Source organism: Sorex fumeus, unplaced genomic scaffold (genome assembly GCF_029834395.1).
Source record: "Sorex fumeus unplaced genomic scaffold, SorFum_2.1 ptg000029l, whole genome shotgun sequence".
Classification (NCBI taxonomy): Eukaryota; Metazoa; Chordata; class Mammalia; order Eulipotyphla; family Soricidae; genus Sorex; species Sorex fumeus.
This window is the reverse complement of record NW_026606086.1, coordinates 11,065,119-11,092,799: the sequence shown is the minus strand read 5'-3', so window position 1 is coordinate 11,092,799 and position 27,681 is coordinate 11,065,119. Positions and strand designations below refer to the sequence as shown.

Here is a 27,681-nt window from a genome sequence, read left to right as displayed (position 1 = left end):
GTTAGCTACAGAAGCATGAATGATTATAATTTTGTCGGGTCACAGTTAAAGAAATAGAATAACATTTTAAAAATTGATGAAATATGTGAATGCACGAAAGAAATGCACTCATGGGTTGAGTTTCCCTCCCCACCCCAAGCAGAACCTCAGCAGCTGAAGACCTCCAGTTCCAGCTACAGCCATGCTTAAGACCACTCTCCACATGTTTGGACGAGCCTCATGCATGAAGGAATCCGCGGCAGAGGAACCCATGTGTGCAGGACCTGGGGCATAGATCTCCAAGCCTGCTTGAATTGGGACTGGGGCCTCCTCCACCCAGATCTCCTGTCTTCCAGTAGGTAGGCGTTACACTCACCAACTGCCCCCGGCGCCATGTAATCCCATCAATGGCCAAGACCCAGAGACTACAAAACCCTGCTCTCGGAAGCGCGCGCAACTGCATTCGTGGCTGCACGGCATCTTATTATCTAGTTCTTACTCTGGAGAACCTGGCAGGCAAGCAAAAGTATCCTGCCCACATGGCAGAGTCTGGCAAACTCCCCGTGGCGTATACAATATGCCAAAATCCAGTAACAATGATGGGTCTCATTCTCCTGACCCTGAAAGAACTTCGAATGTGGCACTTTCTAAAATCTCAGGACTAGGATGAAGGAGACGTTACTGGGGCCTGCTCAAGGCAATCGATGAACAACAGGATGACAGTGATACAGTGATACAAAAGAACTTGGTAGTGGGGAGTTCCGGTGCTTAGGAGTCGTGTGGTGCTAATGAGCTGGCCTCATGCAAGGCAAGTGCCTTGATCCTTGGACTATCTCTCCAGACTCTGCTCAAAATTTAAGAAGAGCATGAGGCAGTTTAAGAGGGAAAAATGTCAACATTTTTAATACATTTTAAATCAAATAATCATTTAACCTGAAACAAAATGTAATAGATTGTGAATAATAAAAAGAATATTTCTAATATAATTATGTTATAACCCTTAAAGTCACAAGAAAGTAAAGAAATAATTTCAAAGAAAGTAACCTGAAACTATGTACTTAGTCAAATTGCTACTAAAATGCATCAAAAAGACATTTTTAGACATGGAGGAATGTAAAAAAGACTTAATCAAGAACATTTCTTAAAAATTATTTCCTATACAGGCTTGACAAATTATTAATCAAAATCAGAGTAATATTAAAAATAAGAATGCAGCAATCATATCATAGAGTGCAGCATAATATTTTCAAATAAAAACTCCCTGGCAAGTTATAATGCTAAGTCAACTTAGAGAACTTGAAGTAATTGGAGCGATAGCACAGCGGTAGGGCGTTTGCCTTGCACGCAGCCAACATGGCCAACCCGCGTTCGATTCCTCTGCCCCTCTTGGAGAGCCCGGCAAGCTACCGAGAGTATCTCGCCCTCACGGCAGAGCCTGGCAAGCTCCCCGTGACGTATTCGATATGCCAGACACAGTAACAACATCGTCTCCAATGGAGACGTTACTGGGCCCGCTCGAGCAAATCGATGATCAATGGGAGGGCCTTTACTTACTTATTATTTGTGAATAATATTTAAATAATTATACATGGTCATATGTGCATATATAATAAATATGTTTATGACTGCTGAACAATGAAGATTGGAAGATATTTTGGGGGTGTCAAATCCCAGGCAGTATTGATAGGGTAAAGGGCCATTCCTGTGGATACATACCATGGTTGTTTTGACCCATCGTTAAAGTTTGGGCGCAGAAGTTTGGGTGAACTAGGGACATATCCTTAGGTATCTGAAAGAACATGCATTTCTCAGGATATACACAAGGTCTAGTGTATGTTCTTCATGTGCACAAGCCTTTTAAATTAATTTCCAAGTTCTGAGAATGATGGCTTTAATACCCTTCATTAAGATTGTTTGTATCTTTTCAGCTTTCCATAAATTCAAACAATTATGACACTAATTTTTCTGAGTAGGGACCAGAAAGATAGTATAGTTGGTAAGGCACTTGCTTTAAATGCAGCTAGCCTGGTTTAAATCCCTGGCACCCCATAGTCCCCCAAATACAACCAGTAGTGGTTGCTGAGCAGAGAGTCAGTAGTAATCCTTAAGCACAATTAGTGGTCGCCAAAAAAAAATTAGAAGGAGGAGAAGGAAGTGGAGGACGGGTCCATGAAGAGGAGGAAGAGAAATAAGAGGAAGAATTTTTCAAAATAATGTAATTAATTGACCAGTTAAACAAATCAAGGCATAGAGTTGACATAACCATTGCATAGTATCAGGAAATGTTACATCATGATGAAAAAAAACTGTGTTCCTCTAACTAAAGCAGGTCGGGTGCTTGCTTTGTATACAACCAACCAGGGTTCGATTCTTGTAACCCCATATGGTCCTCCAGAACTGCTAGAAGTCACCCCTGAGTGTAGATCCAGTAATAAATCTTGAGCACAGCTAGATGGGGCCCTGTCACCACTTACCAGCAAAGTTGACCCCGATGTGTTTCCAGCAGGATACAGTATTAAAAATATGAAGACTAACTTCTCAGCCAATTGGGAATTTCCTTTTAAAGTACCACTAAGGGAATTTTAATCACTGAGAAAAGAACTCACTATCATAGGCCTCTATTGAATTTGATACTATTAATAAACCTAGTTTGTCTCTTTTTTTGACACTGCAAAATGGTCATTTTACTTCAAATCCATCACTCTATGCCTATCTTTCATTCTTTGAAGTTTAGCTTTTGTATTCCTTTAAACTAGAACAATGTTTCTTGGTAATGGCATTTTGACCCTTTATCATTTACACAGTGAATTGTGACATTTGCCACAGTTCACTATGCTAAGGACACTAGAGTTTAAAGTAATTTATTTCTTTGCTTTTTTTTTCTTGGTCCTCACTAGTTGTGCTGAAGTCTTACTCTTGTCTCTGCACTCCTGGGAATGCTCGGGGATCATATGGGTTTCCAGAATCAATCCCTGGTTGGCTGAGTGTAAAGCAAGTACCTGACCCCCTGCACTATCACTATGGCCCCTATTTCATCGTCTAAAACAAGAAATGAACCAGATTCCATTACAGATACAGAAATGGTTTCTGCTGGGAGACATCTCACATGGTATTTGTGTGTTTTGCTTGTCAAACTCAGCTCTAGTCAGTCTCTTCTGAAGTAAGAGATTTTAGAGAATCCCTAAGAAATTGTCAAATGAAAGATATGTGCACTGATGTTTCTCAGGAAGACAGAGAAGAAGATTGACAGCACAGAACATAATGTGAGGCAAATTATTTCCCCATTAGCTTTCTCTGATTTTTCAAAGCATTCCCCATACATCCATGTTCTCTTTCTTCCTCTTCTGACCATCAGGTAAAATGACTTGTTAGCATTTCAACTAACTGTAGCACTGTCTGTCTGTACTCCCATTGTTCATCCATTTGCTCAAGCGGGCACCAGTAACGACTCCATTGTGAGACTTGTTGTTACTGTGTTTGGCATATCGAATAAATCATGGGTAGCATGCCAGGCTTTGCCATGCTGGCGAGATACTCTCGGTAGCTTGCCAGGCTCTCCAAGAGGGGTGAAGAAATTGAACCTGGGTCGGCCCAGCCAGCCGCATGCAAGGCAAATGCCCTACTGCTGTGCTATTGCTCCAGCCTGCAAGTATTAATAAGAAGCAAAATTAATTGTTTAATATTTACTTTTTTCCCAGTGGTTAATAATATATTTAAGGAAGAGAATGTGAGGTAAAATAAACTTTTATTTATTTCCTTACAGCATAAAATTAAAAGAACTATGGTCTCTCTTCTTATTAAAAGTATGGTTACCGAAGATTAAATGTAAGCTAAATTTTTATAAACAAAATCCCATTTTAATTGTAGAGACGTCAACAGGAATTTATAACTTTCAGGTTTGTAAATTCACTGAAAGAAATTCACTTGATCACTTGAAATCCTGTTACTGATCGATTTGCTCACGGGCACCAGTAACATCTCCATTCATCCCTCTCACGTGCTAGTGTAGCCCAATGGCGTTTGCTTGCTCTGGGAACATGAAGAGCCTTAAACCATTTATTCAGAGTCTTGACAAAGAAGTCTGATCATCTCGAGGTGGGCGGCCACGAGATCTTTTGACGTCCTATGGAATCCAGTTGGTAACAGCTCTAGTCCAGGGGTCATCTCCAAATCGCATTACGTGTCCGGCTCCTCTGATTTTTGATGCCTTGGCAAATGAGACAGTGTCCCTGATTCTCGATTGTTGGTTGAGGTCGGAACTCCAGATTCTTTCTCTCACTTGAGTGAAGCATGATACTCCAAGCATAGCTCTTTCAATTCCTCTTTGGGATACCCGAATAGTGTTCTCATTCTATTTTTGTAGGGCCCAAGTCTCTGAGGAGAATGTTAATGCAGGAAGAACAGTGAAATCGAAGATATGTGCCCAGAGTCAGAGGTTCTTCATCCTCTTAGCTATTTCTTCAACACTCTTGAAGGCATTCTATGCCACTCTCTTCCTCCTGCTCAGTTCAGGTGCCTTCAGGGCATAGTGTTGTGTAAAGTTGCGCTTTGGAGTTCAATTATTATTAAAAATTAAATTTTCTAGAGATTTGGGTATGGGACCATTGCATTGGACAAACTCCGACCATACAAATCATACAATAGTTTCTGTGAATGCTCATAAAACTTCTTGTGCAATCAAAGCTTGCCTGGCTATAAGGGAGTAAGTCTGGTCAGGTAATAATTTTAAGTCCACTTGATGTGTTCCATAAACTTTTGAGACACAACAAAAGTTTATTGACATATACTTTGAAATTTTAAATAAATTTTGACCCAAGAAATAAAAATATTTATTGCTAAACAATCACTGATATTAGTGTGTTTTAGTTTGGGAGGCCCGTGCCTGTTATTTCATCACCTTGTTGGAAATGACTGGAGTGAATGAAGGACCCTTGTTATTTAATACTCAAAAGTAAATCAGCTTCACTGTTTGGGATTTGGAACACATCACCCCCCCCCCACCCCGTATGACCCCTTTGGTGGACTGAGTATTTTACAGAGGAACCTGAGAAACAGCATGAGCAGGAAGAGGGACTTTCTCTCCTCCTCTTGATACAGATAGTGCCGTGAGTGGAGGTAGGGAGCTGTCCTCTCTCCCCATATCCAGCAGACAGGGGAATCTTCGCCTAGGGATGGATGGGCGCTGAGGGGAGTTCAGAGCTCAGGCCTTGCCAAATCTTCCTGTTCACTACCCTCAGCTCCTTTGGTTCTGTCTGCATTTTCAGCAACTCTGATGGCCATGAGCTTTACAATAAAAAGTCTTAACTGTGGCTGGAGCAATAGCACAGTGGGTTGGGCATTTGCCTTGCATGTGGCCGACCCTGGTTTGATTCCTCTGTCCCTCTTGGAGAGTCCGGCAAGGTACCGAGAGTATCCCACCCGCATGGCAGAGCCTGGCAAGCTACCTGTGGCATATTTGATATGCCAAAAACAGTAACAAGTCTCACTTCGTGTTCCTGGAGCAAGAAGATGCCATTGGCTACACTAGCATGCGACAGGGACACATGGAGACATTACTGGCTCACTTGAGCAAATCGATGAATGGGAGGACAGTGCTACAGTGTAGTGCTAATATTTACTAGTAGCAAGGGAAGGATCAAATTAATATAGATTTTCCTGAGATACAGAACATCTCCTTGAGTTAATTGGCCCAAGAAAATTGCTTCCATCAAAAACACTTTATGTCTATAAATGATCAATCACCCCTATGTGAAATTCTGTACCTCAAACCCCCTCAGATGCTCTATAATTATGGTAACAGCTCTGTATTAAATGGACCACTTTGACAATCAGTTTGTGGTCCTCTGTATTTTTATTCCTTTTCTGGGGAGGCTGGGGAAGTGGTTCTCAACCACTGAATGTATGCATTGTGCACCCACTCATGAACTCACATTGATTCATTTAAAAAAATATGTCTTGTCAACTCCTTTTTAATCTCATTTTTGATAGATGAAATAGAGCTAACACACTTATCAGGATAAAAGAAACACAATGAAGTGCTGGATACGTGATTTTTATAAGGATTTATTATTCTATTATATTTATGTAGTAAAACTTATTACTTATTTTCTATCAAATGACCTTTTAATTTTTTTATTGTACTCACAGTATACTTTCCTCCTAGCAGTTATGATCCCTTGTAAGTTTCTATATTCAAGTGTTTCATTAAAGTACCTCACACAAGAGATGTGGTAATTTGCCAAGAATACTGTAATTACTCTTTAGGGATAAAAAAGCTCATGCTCCAAGAGAATGAGCTTGAGAGTGTCTGGTCAATTTCCTCTTAGTGAAAAAAATTTTCCTTTCCAGGAAGACTAAGCTAGAAAAACTAGAGAAGGCCGCAAATAGCTTTAAAATCTTAGATATTAAAATAAACTGTTAAGATTTGGTACACTAATAGCCTTTCTGGTGGAAATTAACAGAAAATGGTTCTGTTTGGTTATTTTTTAGTTAGAATCAATACAAACAATAAAGCTCCATTATAATATGAAAATTCACTAAAAATTTTGTTCATAAAAATGCCCAATGACAATATCTATAATGTACCTACAAACTGTAGGTCAACCTACAATGAAACACCAGTTCCCTTTGCCTCTAGAAGACCACATGCCTGAGAATTACTTTGCATACAAAATAAGCTGAATCTGGTGAACAGTAAAGTGATCTTGTGTAACTTGTCAGTCCAGTCATAAAAGACACTGCCTCTTCTTTCTTTTCTTTTACAAGGCTCACTCTGGAAAATGATAGTTTAGCCATATCCTAAGAATAGTGAAATAATTTGTGGAGAGGTAAAGACAAAAAGACTGAAGCCTCCAGCACAAGAGAATAACATGAAAGTCTTGAGAGAAAACTAACCTTATACATAGTCTCTTACTTCCTTCACTGTGGGTAAGGAGCCCACATCATGGGGTTGCATACCTGTGTGCAGGAAGGGAGGATCTTCAACAGTCGGCAACAGTAAAAGTTTCTGAATATGCAATGACCCCAATTTAATCCAAAATCTATACTGTTTCTGGTAGTGCTCAACTGTGTTGTATGTCTTGGGTGAAAAGAGGTTTTCATATCGAAGTTTAAGAAGCTCTGCAAAATTTAACTCTTGCTGTATTCAAAAGTTTTAAATTTCTGGAGAATGCAGATGCAAAACATCTCAAACTCAACATCACTGATAAACCAGGAAGTACCACATCAAATTGTAAAGTAGAAGTCAACCAATCTCAATTAAGAAAATATAAACAGACTTAACCTGTAACAACATGTTAGAAATCTCTTCTACAAGGACTTAATGGCTCCATGGTAAGATACAATGATATTGACGGCCTCTCTCCTAAGAAAATTTTTTGATCAATTTTAGCATATTATAACAAGCAATATAAAATAAATTGTTCAGGGTCTGCTATAGGGGCAGGCTTGAGAGGTGGTTGGGAAAATTGGAATTAATAATGTCGTGAAGGTGAAATGGTAATGGGATTGGTGTTGGAATATTGAATGTAATAAATCATAAACAATTTTATAAAAAAAAGAAGCAGTTCTGCTCTAGTCAGGCAAATCTTTAACAAATGCAACCTGGATCAACATATTAACTGTTATCGCAATAAAACCTTACATCCAATCCCACTGTACTAGCATAGCATCTCTGGATTCAAATTTCTAGGCTAAATTGTTATTGAATGATAAATAACAGGCTCTGAACTTAAAAGAGACTATTTTTTCAGACATTAACTGAGCTTTGTTTAGCTGTGCCATGCAGGTAATTTATTCATTCTATTCTTTCCCAGCCCTCTAAAACCACCTACTATCTATCTATCTATCTATCTATCTATCTATCTATCTATCTATCTATATCACTGTATCACTGTCATCCTGTTGTTCTTACAGTTTGTAGGTACATTATAGATATTGTCATCCTGTTGATTTACTCAAGCGGGCGCCAGTAACGTCTCCATTCCCCCCAGCCCTGCCTCTCTTTACTTGTTTTCCCCAACAATCGGAGGCTTTATATATATATATATGTATATATATGTATATGTATATATATATGTATATATATGAATATGTATATATATATGTATATATATGTATATGGAAGAACTGAATTTTTTTCCTTCTTTTTTCTTCTTTTCATGAATCTTCCAGAGCAAAAGAATGTCAAAAGGCAACTCTTGGTTTATACCTTGTTCAAAACTTGCTCATGACGGGGGTATGGTGCTGCCAACAGGTCAACCTGTACCTGCGGGGCAAGTGCATCAGCAGCTTGATGTTGCCTTCAGGATTCATACCCCCAAATTGCTGCTGTGCCTTTGGCCAGACCCCAACAACTTGGGAACAAGTTTACCAAGAAATTAAACGGCCAAAAGTTAGGTATATGGGAGTCACACCCACAAACCACCTCCAGCTCAGCTATACAAGAGAATTTAGAGTTAGGATGAGCTACCTCCCCCACTTCCCAATACACATGGAAGAACTGACAGTCACCCCCATGAACCAAGTCCAGTGCCACCCTGTAAGCTCTACTATTGGCTTTACCTCAGAGTCACGAATCACGACCATCCTGTTATTCGTCGATTACCTCGAGCTGGCCCCAGTAACGTCTCCTTCATCCTAGCCCTGAGATTTTTAAGAAAGTGCTATATTCAAGGCTCTTTTGGAGAATGAGACCCATCATTTGTTACTAGTATTTGGCATATTGGGTATGCCACGGGGAGATTGCCAGACTCTGCCATGTGGGCAGGTTACATTCGGTAGCCTGCCAGTTTGTCCAAAGTAGGAATGAGATAATAAGATGTCATAATAAGATGTCGCGCGGCCGCGAATGTGGCCGCACGGTTCTGGGAGCTGGTTTTTATAGTCTCTGAGTCTTGGCCGTTGATGGGATTACATGGCGCCAGGGGGCCAGTTGGTGGGTGTGACCCCCGCCTACTGGAATTCGGAGGATCTGGGTGGAGGATACTCAGCCCCGATCCATGTAGGCTTGGAGATCTCAGCCCCGGGTGGGACCCGCTTGACTTTGTTCCTCTGCCTGTACCTTCAGGTGTGCGGAGAGTGGTCTCAGCATGGTGGTGGCTGGTCCTGGAGGTCTTCTGCTGCCGGAGCCCTGGTCGGGGCGGGGAGGAAAGCTCAACCCGCTCCCCTCCAAGGGGCTCCGGCGAGGACAGCCAGGCGCAGGGGCAGGAGACTGCACTGTTCTCTTCCGGGAGCTGGTTTTTATAGTCTCTGAGTCTTGGCCGTTGACCTCAGAGACCTCTAAATAAATCTTAAAAGAGATCAAAAGCCACAGTTAAGCTCAGACCCATGCATGGCTGAACAGTCTAGAGTAGATTGGAGGAGGTGGGTTGGCCTGTGCATGCCCAAGCTGAGCCCTAGCAGCCACTTGCTTCCACAATCCAAAATTGCCACCATACCCCAAGCCTGACTCTACCATCTCAGGATGGATCCCACCAAGATATAATCTGCTGAAAATTCTGTAATGTAGATCTTTGTACACCAACATCCCTGGCCCAGAGACACAGCAGCAAGTCCCGTAAGACACCACAGCATCAGAGATCTCTCCGAACCCCATACCGAGCCAATATCACCGGGCACCCCAGATGGAGCAGGTGCAGTCTCCCCGCCTACTCCAGATGGAATACCGGTGACCAAGAACTTCCACAAGCAAGACCCAGGTATGCAGGTTCCAGGGCTACATCTCCAGGCCACATAGTGGCAGAGAACCCAGACTGTCCTTCCCCGTGTCTCCACCCACCCAGTAGACTGGCTGTCAGACCCACATTTTGCCTCCAGATACCACGTTAGTGCACCAACAGCCCTGGCCCATAGGCTCCCAACTGAATCCCAAAATGGATTAGTGCCATAAAGAGATGTCTCTGGAACCCAACCATTTACAATCTAGAAATTTACGTTTACAATTGTGCCTGTGTGAGCTCTCGTGATATTTGAAATGAGCTATGGAAAATATATTATCTAGTATCTGCCCCTGGCAGGTAGGCTTGAATGGTGGTGGTAAAATTCGAGCAAAATTGTTGCTGTCACGGTTCTCCCATTGTTCATCGATTTGCTTGAGCTGGCCCAGTGATGTCACCATTGTGAGACTTGTCGTTACTGTGTTTGACATATCAAATATGTCATGGGTAGCTTGTCAGCCTCTGCTGTGCTAGCAGGATGCTTTCGGTGGCTTGTTGGGCTTTCTGGGAGGGACGGGGAATCAAATCTGAGTTGGCCCGGTCAGCTGTGTACAAGGCAAACACTCTACCCGCTGTGCTAATGCTCCAGCCCCGAGCCAAATTAATGGCCCAAATTAGAGAGAGAGTATTGGGGAAATTGTCTGCCATAAAGGCAGGGTGAGGACTGCGATGTGTATGTATGTGAAGGGGATGATACTTGGGACAATGGTGGTAGAAAATGTGCACTGGTGGAGGGATGGGTGTTTCATCATTCTATGGTTGAATCTCAAACATGAAATCTTTGTAACTCTATCTCACAGTGATACAATAAAATAAAAAGGTAGTGTGGAGTTCATGCCCAATTCAATCAGCTAAATCAATGGCTGAACAAATAGCAGTACTCCTACATTATTAAAAAAAAAAACCTTGCTCATGAAACAACAGAAAGCCTCAGTTGAATCTGTAAAGTATTAAAATTATAGAATAATATTGAAAGAAAAATATGATCAGACAGTATAGTTTTTAAGCTAGGTTGTCTATATAAACTCTTGACTTGGTATGATAACTTTTCCTTTTTTCATAACTAAATAACTAGAATTATGCGAGAAGAAACTAGAACATTCTTCTTTGATGTAAGTTTAGGCAGATCAAAAATGACCATGAAGAACATTATAGGCATTTTACAATTTGTCACTTAACAACTTACATCATCTTAATAGGGGATGCTTTATCACTTGGTTTTAATGACCATGTGATTTGGAAAATCATTTCTGTTAAATTGATATTTTTCTAACATTCATCTATGTGTGGAAAAGAGACTCAAGAGCCATTTACGTTAAACATTTAACTTAATATCTTTATTTTTTTTAAATAAGTTTTCTTTTAATCCTAGTGTTATATCTATGGTCAAAGTGAAAATAGACTTATTTCTTTCAAAAGGTAAAGGTAAAGGTAAAGGCCCTCCCGTTGATCGTCGATTTGCTCGAGCGGGCCCAGTAACGTCTCCATTGGAGACTTTGGTGTTACTGTGTCTGGCATATCGACTACTCTCGGTAGCTTGCCGGGCTCTCCGAGAGGGGCGGAGGAATCGAACTCGGGTCGGCCATGTTGGCCGCGTGCAAGGCAGACGCCCTACCCGCTGTGCTATCGCTCCAGCCCATTTCTTTCAAAATGATTATATTTTTAGTTTGGGATTTAGGAAATAAAAGATACATTCAGTCTATTGAAGAAACATAATATGCTTTTCAGCTTCTATTTTAATATTTTAATCATCTTTTTTTCTGAAAAAAGATAATATGGTAGTTTACTTGATAACTAAAGTTTAAGGTGAATAATAGCATTACAAATAATCCAACAAGCCTATTTTTTCCTGCTTTTTTAAAAAGCTAAATATTTAGTGAGCATGATACTAAATTAATTACACATACATGTTTATCTCGATGCCTATTCCAGAAACATAAAATGAGTAATTTTTAACCTAATAACAGAGGCTGAGAGGACCTTATATCTCAGAGGAAATGTTGAGATGTATTTTACTAGTGTGAATGAGGCTTTCCACTTTATCACTGGCATCAACACTGATTCTTTTCTTTCAAGTCAAGAAGAAAATAGGGAAGTCTTCCCAGTCTGAGAAGTGCTATGGTTAGAAGGTGAATGCGAATGATAAGATGCCTTATTTCTAGTTTCCGTTTTATTTTCTTTTAAACTTCTATGCACGGAGCCACTTTTCATTCACTAGAGGAAGCCAATTTTTGTGCCATCCATACCTCTCCTAACTTTTAATGTTAATGCATTTACTTTCTTATTTTCACTCCAACTATTTTGGATGGGCTAGCCAAGACATTCCAATTACCTTAATGCATTCACTCTTCTGCAATATGGCTATTCAAGGGATGATAAAGTAGGAGGAAAGGGGTAGTTAGGAAGTAGAATGAAAATAGCAGAATAAGTAAAGGGAAGTAGGGTGGAAATATCTGTCTCCCTTGGTTCTGCTCTGGTTTTTAACATCTATCATTACTAATATCTAATTATTTATTAAGTGCCATAGGGAATAAATGCATCTAGACTTTAGATAGTACTATCTGACAAGTGATTTTCTATTATCCAACTTTTGAAATCTGTGTGATGACTTAAATTTGATTCTATTTCAAAAAAGCAGAATTTTCCCATATGTTTTTTTGTTCTGTGGTTGTTAATGTAAAATACAGGTTTAGATGTTCGAGTGCCTTAGACTAGAATTAAATCATGGATTAATTTCATGAAAGGCAGTTTGAGTAGTTAGTTTCATTAATTGTTGTCCAAACACAGACAATTAAATTGATGAGTAAAATAGTTTAATACTGAATACACTGGAAAATACATAATGTGTTTGAGAGAGAAAGACAGAGAGAGAAGAAAAAGAGAGAGAGAGTGAGAGAGAGAAGAGAAAATATATGCCAAACCTTGGTGATGCTCATGGATCACTCCTGTCAGCGCTCAGGGAACCGTGTTTCCTGAGATCACATATAAGGCCACCAATCCCTATGCTATCTCTCCAGTCCTAGAAAATGTACAGAAGTTTTAACATTATCTAGATATTAATATGGTTCTATCTAGAACATTATGAGATTAACCTACAACCCTTCATAAGAATGCAGTTAGAATACAGAGTAGTTTCTCATTCAATGACTAGTTTTTGAGCAGTAATTTTTGAGAAATATTTATGTTTATGATTGGACATGAACACAGACCCTTCTCAAAGAAAAACTATTTTATTTGTTTGAGAATATCACAATTAAGGCAATTGCCTTTGCTTAAAAACAACAAAATATTTAACTCCGTAGTTTATACAAAATCAGCCAAGGAAATAAATATAGAAAATATTTTAGGCCAAGCACTCAAAGTCATACTGAATCATGATCCAGAAAAGTACATATTCTTTCAAAACATATCAAGTTTGGTAGTTCAAAGAACAATGACTATATTAAAAAAAAAGAGATTAAATATTATGGGAAATTTATTGACTGGAGTTGGATTTTGAATTTAAGGAAAAAATTTCAAAGTTGTCACAAACGTAATAAATGTTTTTAATTTTTTGCTTGCATAGATTAAACACATTGCTATTAATCCTTTTAAAATGGACTTTTATTTGCCTTCCTGATAATGAGCACTCTCTATACTTTCTTTTTCTAAAAATTTTGAAATAAATTAAGGAATATGAGTATTTTGAATGAGGGAGATATGTGAAGTACACTCATTTACTCAGCAGAGGTATACACAATTATTTATATTTTTTATTGAATTAACATGCTATAATTGCACTGAATTGCTACTTTTACAATCCTTCCACCACATAAACTTTTCTTAACCTCAACTGTAAGTCAGCTTGACAAGTCATCACCTCCTTTCCTTGCTCTCCCATTGAATTTTATTAATTTTTTGAATTTTTTTTATTTTTTGGAACCATACTCAGCTGTGCACAGAACTTAACCCTGGCTCTGAACTCATGGATCACTATATGACAAGCTTAGGTAACAGGGATCAAACCCAGGTAGGCCTGCATGCCAGGCCTTACTCACTGTAATATCTATCTGGCCCACATCACTGAGTTTCATTAAAATTAATCTACTACAATCCATTTATTGCTATATATTTCCTTGAAGTTTGTTTGTTTTGATTCTATTATCATATTTAATTTATAAAATTTTAAAAGTCACATATTAAAGTTGTTTGTTAACTATTTTCTTCTATGATTTTTGTCCTTTCTCATTTTGTTCTTACATGGCTAATGCACAAATTTTAGAGTCTTGCCTTTAATTTTCATTATAAGGAACATATTTTGATACATATAAGTGTCTCAAAAAATCCTTGACTGTTCAGAATAATGGTGGGACAAGGTCCTAGCTGATTATATATTTCGTAGAGTAGGGTTCTCAAACTTTAGTAAGGATCATAATCACAGTACCCAAATATGAATCAATAAATCTGACATTTACAGTGGTTACCAGGTAAAGCTTTTTTTTTGTTTTGTTTTTATATGTTTTGGAGCCATGACCTGTGGTGCTTAGGGCTTAATCCTTGCTCTGTGTTCACTCCTAGTAGTATTTAAGAGACTATATGTGGTGCTGAGGATCAAACCCAGATCTACTACATGCAAGGCCTTACCCACTGTACTGTCTTTATGACCCATGGGTGATGTAAATGTTGGTCTGAGACTTACACATCAAGAATCATTGGGAAACAAAATAGTACTGTAACACTGTCCTCCCATTGTTCAATTTGCTCGAGTGGACACCAGTAACATCTCCATTGTGAGACTTGTTGTTACTGTTTTTGGCATATCGAATATACTACAGGGAGCTTGCCAGGCTCTGCCATGAGGGCAGGATACTCTCAGTAGCTTGCTGGGCTCTCTTAGAGGGATGGAGGAATTGAACTCAGGTCGGAGGTATGCAGGTCAAATGCCCTATCTGCTGTGCTATTGCTCCAGCCCAGTAAACAAAATAAGTCATGGAAAATATACCTCTACTGGGAAAAGTATCATTTAAGATTATCAAAGATAGGGCTGAAGGAATAATAAAGCAGGTATGGTGTATATCCACTTGTGTTGCGTATGACTGACCCAGTTTTAATCCACAGCATCCCATATGATTCTTCAAGCACCACCAGAAATACTTCCTGATTGAAAAGTTAGGAATAACCCCTGTCAACTGCCATGTGCGGCCCCCAGAACCAAAAATAAATAAATGATTGAGATAATTATTTAAGATCAGTTCTATATCTCAAGCACTGGTACCAGATTGCCACTGAAGAAGGATTTTGACCAACCTAAGATCTGCATTTTTGAAGGTGGTTGTTGCAGAACCTGTGCTATTATCAGAAAACGGAAAGGAAAATGAGAGTCTAACAAAGAAGGTCTAAGCCACCTAGCAGGAATGGTAGGTCAAACAGAGAGAAGCTCAAGACTGTGGGCACCCAAAGTTTTAAGATCCCATTGAGACTCTGAAAATGGAAAGATCTTCAGCTCTCCTTGGCTGAGGGCTATTGATTGGGCTCTAAACATAGGCACATGACAGACACAGTGGTACCAAAACAACCTCCATGTCAGAGCTTATGTCTACCTTTCTCTGCCTGTGAAAGCTGATAACATCCACTGGGTTGATTTGAAGTCACATAGAAGAAACTCTGGACACTGAAGATATTCCAGTCTCTGGGGCACTTATAGACTTCTTCAGGGATGAATGAAGCATGCACATGTCCACAAAGGTTGTTGTATGTACTTAGAAATCCCAGAAATATCAGCATATGTAGTATGCTGGGGAATAAAATTCTCCCCAGGGTTGCTAATGAGAAGTGGCAACATCAGAATCTTGTTATTAACCAACAAATAAACAAACAAACAAACAAAACACCCATTGACTCAGACTCCACAGAGGGAGATCTGGTGAGCTTGAAAGGTTGAGTCCTCTACATGCTTCAACTCAAGAAAATCTATCCCCAGTATACTTTGCCACCAGTAGCAAATTCTCATGGCTAGCCAAGAGGAAAAGCCAATTGAATGCAGAAAGAGAACAGGATTAGTAATTAGAGAAAAAGAAACAGCATGTGATTTCATATTCAAGTTCCCCATCCAGGATAATTACAGACATCACTTCTTTTTTTTTTCTTTTTGGGTCACACTCGGCAATGCACAGGGGTTACTCCTGGCTCTGTGCTCAGGAATTACCCCTGCCAGTGCTCAGGGGACCATATGGGATGCTGGGAATCGAACCGGTCGGTTGCATGCAAAGTGAACACCCTACCCACTGTGCTATTGCTCCAGCCCCGAGACATCACTTCTTCAACACAATTGAGACCCTCAAAAACAAAACAGATATACAAGATAAGAGTAATAGTCCTTTCTAGTAGAAAACCAAAGCAAATGACTTAAGAGGTGAAGTCCAGTGAGACAGAATGAGAAAGAAATGGGTGGGATTGTTATCGAATTTTGCATGCCCCAAATTCAACTATCAGTAACTTTGTAAATGATGGCTCTTTAATAAAAATGTAAAAATAAAATAAATAAACAAAAGAGGCTAAAAAGAAAAAAAAAGACAGAAATTTTTCTCAGGATCAGACTGGTTATGGATGCCAATGAAAAGAGGAGTTTAATATATGATGGATTTTAAGCAACTAAGATGAATAAAGTTAATAAAACATACCAAAGGCTCACTAATACATAACTACACATTAATGGATGAAAAGGAAATTCAGGACAGAGGGAATTAATCACTAAAAAACTGAAGCTATAAAATGCTTAAACAGTGATGTTAGATATGAAAACACATTAATGAAATTAAAGTCTCCATAAGAAGCACAAACATAGATTTAATCTCCCAAATGAGAAGATAAATAAGTTAATGATAAAATTCTAGTCATGTTTGAATAGAAGGAGAAATAAGGTGCATAAAAAATGAAGAAAACTTTGAAGAAATATGACTCCATTGGAAGACTTAGTATTATGATATCAGGAATAATAGAAGGTGTATAGAACAATTACCTGCAAAAAAATATAATGGCCAAAAAATTCTTACACCAAGGAGTGAACTAACATTAGTAGCATAGGTATCTGAGAACACCGGAATATCTATATGAAAAATATTATAAATAAAAATGTCATTGTTATATTAGTGAAAGTTAAAATAGAGAAAAATTTAAAAAGCAGAAAGAGATAAATTAACAACAAAGGCATCCTAATGAAAGTATTATCATACATCAAAGAAATCCTCAGGCTAAGAAATTAATTCTCCAAATTACTGGAACTATTTAATGAGTAAGCTGTAGAATGCAAAATATACATGAATAAATTTATAAATGCAAACAATCTACAGGCTAGGAAATAACAAAAAAATTCAATTTATTGTTGCACTACAAGTAATAAAATACTGGAAGTAAATGAATAAAGATGGAGAAAATGTATACTCTGAAACTAAAATATTAAGAAAAATAAAAGCTATAAAAAATGCAGCCTGTGTTTATGACAGCACTATTCACAGTAACCAAAGTCTGGAAACAACCTAAGTGTCCAAGAAAAGATGACTGGATAAAGAAGTTGCGGTATATATAAACAGTGTAATACTATTAGGATATAAAAAAAAAGGTTAAATCATGCAATTTTTTTTTCTTTTTAGATAGATCTGAGAATACCACACTGAGAGAATTTAGTCAGAAGGAGAGATAAAGAATGATATGATAAAGAATGATCTTTCACATGTAGGGTATATATGTATATAGAAAGTCTATATCTATATCTATCTATCTATCTATCTATCTATCTATCTATCTATCTATCTGAATAGCAAATGGCCAAAGAACATAAGCTAAAAAGTGGTCTAAAGTACTAGGCTTACTCTGAAGGGGAAAGGGTTACAGAATAGGGAGGTGGGCATAAAGGTGGAGGTGAGCTGGTGGAGGGTTAGAATGGTGTATGCACAAAACCCATTATTAACAGGATTGTAAATAATCGTGCCTGAAATTAGGCCAAATATAAAAAGAAGCCAACCATTAATTCTCAAGATTAACTAAGATGTTGATTATAATGTTATTTAATAAGCTCAGGAATGTGGACTTTCCTGAAAGTACTATTTAACTATCTCTGCTTAGTTTCGTGTTAATTGTCAGGCCTAAATCTTAGTAAATAGTGTTCTGAATAGGAAAATCACTCCATTATCTGTCACTTGAAATAAAGAATTAAACTTTTTAAAGGTATCTTACATTAATGTCAATGTATAATAAATTAACATGGGGGGCAGTGGAATGATAGTACAATGAGTTGGATGTTTGCCGTGCACGTGGCCAACCTGGATTTATCTCTGAAACCTCAGATGGTCCCCCTAATCTGCCAGGAGTGATCCTTGCGCACAGAGCCAGGAGTAAGCCCTGAGCTTTGCACCCACCCCGCAATACCTCTCAACATTGTGTTATTATGTTTTTCATTTGAGCATTTATCAGTTGTTTGTCTTTGAATGGACAAAAGTAATATTGATGATTCTCAATTAAATGAGAGAGAGAAACTTGCCTCTCCCCTTTCTTAAAAAACACAACCACAAATATAACTGTTACTTAATTTTTTAATAACTGTTAATTATAAGAGTTTCCACACCTTTGTGATATAAAGGGATGGGGGAAAGAAATCAAAGAAGTTTTGAATGATTTTCACAAGAAAAAGTACAAGACAACTAACCTTTGTGCCATTTCTAGTATCTGAAGTAGACTAAAGAGGTAGATTGGTAACTTCGTCACCCTAATAAATGTAAGGAAATTTGAAAGCAGCAAATATTAAAAGAAAGAGATCAGTTTCCACGTAACTTATACCCTTCACTGTAAAAATCTGTCTGAAACCAATTATCCTATTAGTGATTTGTGAAAACAGAAATGAAAATCAGTAGAAAATTATTTATGAGCAGACTAGAAAGAGGACAAATTAGAAGATAATAGTTTGAGGTACACCACAATAAGATACACCAGAACATATATTTTACATACCACTCTTCAATTTCATCAACCTATAAATATGGATTTAACTCGAAGATATGACTTGAAGCCCAAACACAAATTCCTAGTTAAGAAACAGTGTCATAAGTAATTTCAAACAATCTTGAACAGAATTATTAACTATAAATGAGGTGAATACCAGTGCATCCTATAAACTATTCACTTGTCGTTTTGTGGAGGAGCCGAATTTGCTCTTAATAAAGACTTTGAAGACACATGCAAATATTACATAATTGGTGCCCTAAATCATATTGTCCTGATTTAAGAAATGATAGCCAGAGAACTGTTTTGTAGATAACAACATGACAAATAAAATTTTTATGGTCAACTGGAGTTACTAATTAAACATAAATTATAGGCACCTAGATATTTAAAACGGTTCCATAAATAAGTTCTTGTTTATTAAATTATAAAGTAAAGTAAAGTAAAGGCCCTCCCATTGATCATCGATTTGCTCGAGCGGGCCCAGTAACGTCTCCATTGGAGACTTTGTTGTTACTGTGTCTGGCATATCGAACACTCTCGGTAGCTTGCCGGGCTCTCCGAGAGGGGCAGAGGAATCGAACTCGGGTCAGCCATGTTGGCCGCTTGTAAGGTGAATGCCCTACCGCTGTGCTATCGCTCCAATATTTTCATAACAAATAATATTTGATAAGCATTTATGTGCTAATAATGTACTCCCTTTTGCCTGCATATCTGACTTTCTTCTTCTTACACAAACATGATAAAGTGGGCATTTTCCCCCTAGTTTATAGAAATTAAAATTGAGACTTACTGAGTTTAATAAATTATCCAATATAACACTATTGAGTAAAAGGAAAGTATGCTACCTGAAATAAAGCTTAGTTCTAAATGATCATAAGTTCATTATTACCTGCAAGCATACAGAATAAATTTATCAGAAATATATGTTGCAAAATCAACTCTTTCTATATAATGCAGTATTTCCAGTATTTTTCTTTCTATGATATTTTTTTCACAGGAAATACTCTATATTGATGTAGAATGAATACAAAGATAAGTACAATCTTTGTACCGAAAAAAAGCCTTCTCCCATGGCAGGATGAAGAAAACACATAGACCTTAATCTGCAACTCAATTGTTTTATTACATTGATTATGATTTAATGAAAAATGTATATGAATATGAAAGCATAAAAATGATTAAATTGTGAATTCTTTCTCAATTCAATCTCAAAAATCTCAAAAACTTTGTCAAATGGAATATTTATATCAAAGAAATTTTTGCCTAAGAATAGCTAAGGAGAATCACAAGACGACTCTTTATTCTGTACTATTATTTCTTTTTTAAATTTTCCCCCCACACACTGGTGGTATGAACTCTACCACAGAGCTCCAACCCAGGACCCAGTCCTTTTTTTTATGATACAGACTCAGAAATTTTAGCATTCTTTATTGGATAGAATTATTAACCTGTTTTCAGAGGCTGGAACAATAAGTTGATTGAGTAGGGAGCTTGCCTTTCACGTAGTCAATCTGGATTCGATCGCCAGCATCTCCTATATGGTCTCCCAAGACCTGACAGTGTGATGCTGATGCATTGCCTAGTGTGGCCCAAACTGTATACATATGATTATGCAAACTTGCATATATATATGTAATCATATATATGCAAACATATATACGCTTACATATATGTGTGTATATATATTTATATAGTGTGTATAAACATTTTCAGTATCTGATCAAAGCTATTGATGTATAACACCTATATTTTCACTGTTGCTTCAAGTACTAATTTTCCAGGTTTGTTTTTTAACATGAATGCTCTATTTAGATATCTAAAATCAGTAATTTTTTTTGAGGGGCTGCGTCTGACTGAACTTGGGCTTGGGTAGGAACCTCTTAGCTCAGGCATCTCTCTTGGTGGGACTCCACAGGATGATGGGGATTAACTATAATCAGAGCATTCAAATCAAACACCTTACGTGCTGTAGCTCTCTGGCCCAGTACTTATTTTTTTTATTAAGTAAAGATAATATAAAATAATCGCTATAACAGTTACACAAATATTGCTAGTAAGCAAAAGCAAAGGTTCTACCCCAACAAAATGCATGCTGGCAACCAGTGCCACCTGGAACTGCTCCAATCTGGAACATTCTTTCCATTTCCCAGTTCTCCAACCTAGGAAGAAACAGTCACTTTACAGGTGAGCCCAATGAAACACAAAGATGTTGATCTCTTGAAATCGTCCCTAAATCACACAGTAAAAGATTAGAAGATAAAATTTTCTCCAATGTCTTTTTCACTAATCGATTTCTGATGACCTGGCAAAGTAATTATTCAACAGTATGTTAGGTTCTATTTCAAGGTATCATTCTAAGTGACAAAACTACTGGTAAAAAGTTGAACAAAACACTTGCAAAGCAGTGAAGAAGACAGAAAAAATGTTATCAAATGAATGACTAAAATACACAAACATGTAAATGTAATAATCAGTTGCTAGCTTTTTTTTAAATAAATAGGGAATTAAAACAAGGTTATTCCTGGGGATACTATATCTAAGAAAATAATGCAAAGCTGAGCTCTAATAATGAAACTTCTAATAATGAGAAGTACAAGAATTAAAGTTATTGGCAGGAATGAGCTTGGAGTTTGAGAAAAAAACATATTATTCAAACAATAAACATGCAAAAGTTGTGGTTGGTAGGAGACAGATCTGAAGGTAAAGGAAGAGAATGTAGGGCTGATTAATGAAAAAGAGCTGAAACAGATGAGTACAGTAGAAATACACACTCTGAGTAATAGAAATATAAGTTAAAGAGGGAAATTGGTATGAAGTTATCAGAAAAGTAATACCTCTAAAGAAATTTTCTACATTAAATGTGAAGTATCACCATCTCAGGTGATCCTGCTTAAAGACACTCCATTCCCCAGATTTCCTGTCCTTTCCTTCCTTTCTGCAAATAGTTTCTGCTTAACCAGCCATCTTGTATCTGGTCATTTGTTTTCAGTCTCATGACTGCTTGAAGTCAAGAACTGAGCACACTCTAATATGAGCTATAACAGAAATATCTGGTTTTGATATAATTTAAGAATTAGAAAAATAGCTCCATTTCTAGGTATTAGGTCCACAGTTCAACAGTAAATCAAGTATTATAGGTAATACATATTAGTGTCTTTCTTGCTTATTTATTTCCAGAATTATTTTCCATTTATACTTTACATTTGTATATATTCCTGACTGGGAACACCTGTAAAGGTGACTAGAGGCTGCCCCAAAATCCTCCATCCCTCTCAGAGAGCCCGGCAAGCTACCAAGAGTATTCCACCTACACGGCAGAGCCTGGCAAGCTACCCGTGGCATGCTTGATATGCCATAAAAAGTAACAATGATGGTCCTCATTCCCCTGACCCTGAAAGAGCCCCCATTATGTAATCGGGCTACACTAGCTTGTGACAGGGACAAATGAAGATGTTACTGGCGCCTGCTTGAGCAAATCGATGAACAACGGGGTGATAGTGATAGTAATAATGATTACACTTTACATATTTGTCAAGATAACACTCTCTCAGGAGAATTTTCTCTAAGAAAGCAGTTCTTATACTGTGGTCCTAACCCTGATGCAGGTGCTACTTCTCCATTTACTACAAATTAACTTCCAAAACCAATAACCTTCAAAACCATTAGCTCTTACCACCCAATTTTCTATCATTTGCTAACTTGTAACTATCCCCATGGTATTGTTGAGATTAGAGAGCATGTCTTGTTGATTGATGCATTCGTTAGACTGAGTGAATTGATGCACCTTTAGCATTTCAGAATTCAGTATGTATTTATTCAATGATTGCACAGAAAATTATTCTGAGGACAGGAAATTCTTCTGAAGGACAGGTTTAGAGTCTATTTCCAACCGGAACTATAATGAAGATAATCAAATACTGGTAAAATTGTTAAACAGGGCCTATACAGTTCCCCTATTTACATTGCATGCTGGTGAGTAATTGATACAACTCTGTTGTACAGCCTTTCCATTGACCTTCCACAAAATATTATCTGCCTAATCATAAATTTCATTTCCAATTTACAAAGACAAATATTCAACTTAATATTCACTCACACCATAATTTCATCTGCTTTGGTAAACAAACTGCTTTAAAGTATTCTTGTTTCTATTCTGTAGCTAAAATACTCACTCTGATCTTACAAGTTACACAACTTGATTAAAGTTGAATTAACTTCTTTTGTGATTTTAAATGCTCTGTAATCTTATATTTACACTAAGTGAAAATCATTTGAAAACTCAAATCATTATAGCAGCATTTTGATACATCAAGTATCTTCATTCAAAATGAGCACAGATTTTCAAATTACCTAAAATGTACAATGAATATAAATGCATGTAATTACCTTCTAGAGCATATTTCATATCCTGAGCAAAAAGGGTCCACATAATTTCAGCACTGATTTTTCCCATGTTCAGTTCTTGAGGAAACCTAAAACAAAAAGCATATATAATTATATGAAAAAAGAGAAATGTGCATAAAATAATGCTTGTTTTACTTGTATACATAATAGGTATTTTAAAGTAATTAAATTCATTTATGCTGTAATTCATTACAGCATAAATTCATTATGCTATAATTCCTTATAAAGTAATTAAATTCATTATGCTATATCTATTTATAAATTTTCTGAGGTAAGGAACAAAGTGCAGGCTGGAGTGATATAACAGTGGGTAGGTTGTGGCTGACCTGGGTTTGATTCCTCTGTCCCTCTTGGAGAGCCTGGCAAGCTACTGAGAGTATCTTGCCCGCATGGCAGAGACTGGCAAGCTACCTGTGGCATATTCTATATGCCAAAAACAGTAACAAGTCTCACAATGGAGACGTTACTGGTGCCCGCTTGAACAAATAGATGAACAACTGGTGGACAGTGCTATAGTGCTAAGGAACAAAGTTACACACCAGAGTATTGTGATTAAAAAGTTATGGTGGAAATCAAAGACTCCACTGAATTTCTGAATTTCTGAATTTCTCAGTGGCCAGAGAGATGGTAGATAGGTGGAAGTACTTGTCTCACATTATCTGATGCTAGTTTGGTCCTGGACACCAGATATAATCCCCTGAGCACTGTCAGCAGTACTGAAATAAGCCCTGAGTAGCACTGGGCATACTTGCCTCTCCACCAAATTAAAAAAATTCATTATTTCAGTTCCAAAGTAATAGTACTGATGCTTGATGAAACTCCTAAGGTTACTTGGATGTGTTTTTGTTAGTATATAAATAACCTTTTCAGTTTTACCAAGAACATTATTTTTCACAAGGTTCAATTCTAAGGCTAGATAAATTTTTATTACATTGTAAACAGTCATAGGAGGTCAACAAGACAATGTGTATTCTGTTATTTTCTTCAATTTTTCCTGTTCTATAAAATACATTATATTTATATGCAGTCATAAAATATGTACTAAGAAGAAAATATATAATGGATAATTTGAAGTAATTCACATTTGGTCATACTACTTGGTTGAATTAATGAAACAATAAAATAATCCTTAATGATACTGAGAGGTTCCTAAGTAAATACGAATTAAATATAAATTTTGTTCGTTTGTTTTTGGACCCATGACGTATTCGATATGTCAAACACAGTAAAAACAAGTTTCACAATGATGTTACTGGGGCCACTTGAGCAAATCGATGAACAACGGAAGGGTAGGACTGGACAGGACAGGTCAGTGCTTTTTGGCTACAACTGGAGATGCTCAGGAGTTGCTCCTGGCTCTGTACTGATGGATTACTCCAGTGCTCAGGGGACTATATGGGAGGCGGGGATCAAACCCAGGTCAGCTACATGACTACAGCTACAGGTAAGTGCCCTACCTGTTATACTATGGCTCTGACGCTCACAATGTAACTATTAATAATATCACTGACACTACACAAAATTTTTCTCCTCAAAATCCAGTTGTGTGTTTTATTAGATGTTCTGTCCTAGTTGTCATATAAGAATCTAAAACATTCCATTTTCAAAGTTTATAGAAAATAAGAAAATGCAGAAGTTATATTAGTGAATAAATCCAGAAAACAGAATATTTTTAAAAATAATACAACCTAAATATTTGAACGAAATATATGAATGAAATTAGTTCAGCATAGATATAAAAACAACATTAAGCAAATGATTTAAATGTGTTCATTTTTGGATGCTATTCAATGAAAAGGCATTTTGGATTTCCTAAGGGAGAACATTGGGAATGACATATCCATTCCATGGAATTTGGCATGTGGGCAGGTGGACATGGCTATAGAAGAGATCCGAGTAGAAGTTAAGGGTAATCTTCTCCATTGCCCTTCTGAAAGATGTGATAGATCCATCAGGAGGTTGGAGGGCAGTCATCTTCGTCTTGTAGTTGGCGAGAGACAGGCGGGCGTTGCAAATGCTTTTCCCAGCTTCTGCAGCATCTGGCAGCACTGCTGCTCTTCTCTCTTTGAGGTCTTCCTTGACTGCTTCTCTGCACTGCTTTGTGAGCTTGGATGTTCGCTTGTGGTTGCCTGAAGCTTGCGACAAGCCACGTTGGAGAATGAGCTCGAGAGTTTTCAAAGACAGGCATCATTTTGTGGCTATCTCTCTCTGGGTGTTCTTCCCACAATCAGAGAGGTGTTAAACCAGTCGATCGTGTTCCTCGTCAATGATGGCATCTTCCCATGTTGCTGCAATAGTGCCAAAGAGCTCCCAGTTTGTGGTCGTTCTGGGAGTTCTCTTCTTAAACTTTGCAGACCTTTCTCCCCACTCTGTGAAGTAGAATTATGCATGAAGCAGACAGTGATCCGACCCCATTTGGAATTTTGGGACAGCAGTGACATTGGTCAGGCAAGACCGTTGATTGAATATGATGTGGTCAATTCCTTTGTGGAACCGTCCACCAGGAGATTCCCATGTCCAACGTTTAGAGTTGTCCTTCTGGAATTGTGAGTTACCATGGATGGTCTTGATCTAATGATAAACTCAGACAGACTCTCCCTGTTCGTTCCATTCTAGGCCATGGGTCCTGATGTGGAGTTCTTTGACTGATCTTCTCGAGCCTATCTTGGCATTAAAATCACCAACAATGATCTTGTAAAAGGTGTGGTCTTCTTAAAGAACTTCTCCAGCTCCATGTAGAACTTCTCAATTTCTCCATCATCATAATTGGATGTTGGTGCATAGACAACAAAGATAGAAACTGCCGGCAGTGAGCCACATCTATTCAAGTGTAATCGTCTAATTTGGGTTGTTAGACATTCAAATGAATCAATGTTTATGGCCAAGTTTGTGTTAACAAGGACACAGACACCATCGACAACTGTTTTGTCTCCATGTTCCGAGGAACAGTTCTTCTCCAGTGTCGATGGCATGATGTGATTGATGCCTTCTCATCTAGGTCAGACCAATAATGTCAATAATGTCGTACTTGATCTTTCATTCTTGCACCATCAGGTCCTCGATGGATGCATCCCATGACAGTGTACGTGCATTGAAAGTACAGAAAGTACAGTCATTTTTGTCCTTCTTCGTTTTGGCAGCCTAGTTCAGCCCTGATATTTTATCAGCCTCTCCTTCCTCATCCCTCTTAATGCTACCATATTGGCAGCTCTTTCAGGGTCAGGGGAATAAAACCCATTGCATTTACTGGTTTTGGCATATCGAATACACCACGCATAGCTTGCCATGTTTTGCCGTGTGGGCGGGACACTCTCGATGGCTTGTCCGCCTCTCCAAGAGGGATAGAGGCTTTTAGGGTGGCCTCTAATTGTACTTGCAGGTGTTCCCATGGTTCAAACCATATTTGAACCCCATCAAATATGGTGTGGTAATCTTGTATTTAGTGGTTTATGATGTGTTGCGCAGCTGCAAAGCTGCCGTGACGTCTGGAAAGCATCCTGGAGATTGGAGGTGACTGAGTGGTGGAGGTAGTAGAGGTAATGGATTTCTGCTGGGCTGCTGGGAGCAGGCAGATGATCTCTGTTCCCGGATCTGTTGAGCCTGGAGTCCAAGGTCACAGAGTTCCGCTTCCCTGTTTCTGTGAAGCTTCACTCATGAGTGACTCTTGACCTGAGTGTCCGGAAAGCGTCCTGGAGAGTGGCGGTGGCTGGAAAGTGGAGGTAGTGAACAGACGCCAGCCCAGACAAGGTCAGACCCGAATACCTGAAGAATCTGCTACCAGTACTCATCAATACACTGGCTCGGCTCTTCACACACTACCTGTCTGAATGCAAGGTTCTGTCCCAGTGGAAAAACAGCGGGACCATACTACTATACAAGAAGGGAGACATCCACGACATTGGCAGTATTGCACAATATGCCTGTTGTCTGTCTTCTACAAGCTATTCACTCGAGTCATCTTGAATAGGATTGGCAGAACAGTAGATGAAGGACAACCATGCGAGCAAGCTGGTTTCTGAAAAGGATTCAGCAGGATCAACCATATCCACATGATAACCAAGCTCACTGAGGTTTCTTGAGAGTTTAAGATGCCGCTCTGCCTAAAGTTCATTGATTTAAAGAAGGCTTTTGATTCTGTTGAGACGAAAGCAGTCATCAAGCCCTTGCCAAACAGGGCGTTCAAACTCAATACATCAGGATCCTCCATGAGCTGTATTGCAATTCACTACAAGGATCTCACCATTCTACAGGGAGGTGATCATTGACGTCAAGAGAGGGGTTTGGCAGGGTGATACCATTTCACTGAAACTCTTCAGTGCTACCCTCGAGAATGACATGCGACGACTGGAATGGGAAGGAATGGGAGTGAAGATAGATGGTTGGGAACTATACCACCTCCGCTTCGCTGATGGCATCTTTCTAATAACGCCAAACATCAGCTAAGCGGCACAAATGCTGGTCGACTTTGACCGTAAGTGTGGAAAGGTCGGACCACAGCTGAATCTCACAAAGATGTTTATGAGAAACAGTCTCATTCATGATGGTCCATTTGCTCTCAACGGGATGAACATCTCCGAATGCAACAGTTATGTGTACCTAGGTCGAG

General features: G+C 38.3%; 1 protein-coding gene across 1 annotated transcript in view; it reads right to left on the bottom strand.

The window, feature by feature from the left end:
• The window catches only part of UNC13C (unc-13 homolog C), a 626,361-nt gene that overhangs the window by 183,518 nt on the left and 415,162 nt on the right, over positions 1 to 27,681 (bottom strand). The window contains exon 18 of the mRNA XM_056115400.1: positions 23,058 to 23,143. Within this exon, the coding sequence (XP_055971375.1) occupies positions 23,058 to 23,143 (86 nt within the window). The remainder of the gene's footprint in view (positions 1 to 23,057; positions 23,144 to 27,681) is intronic.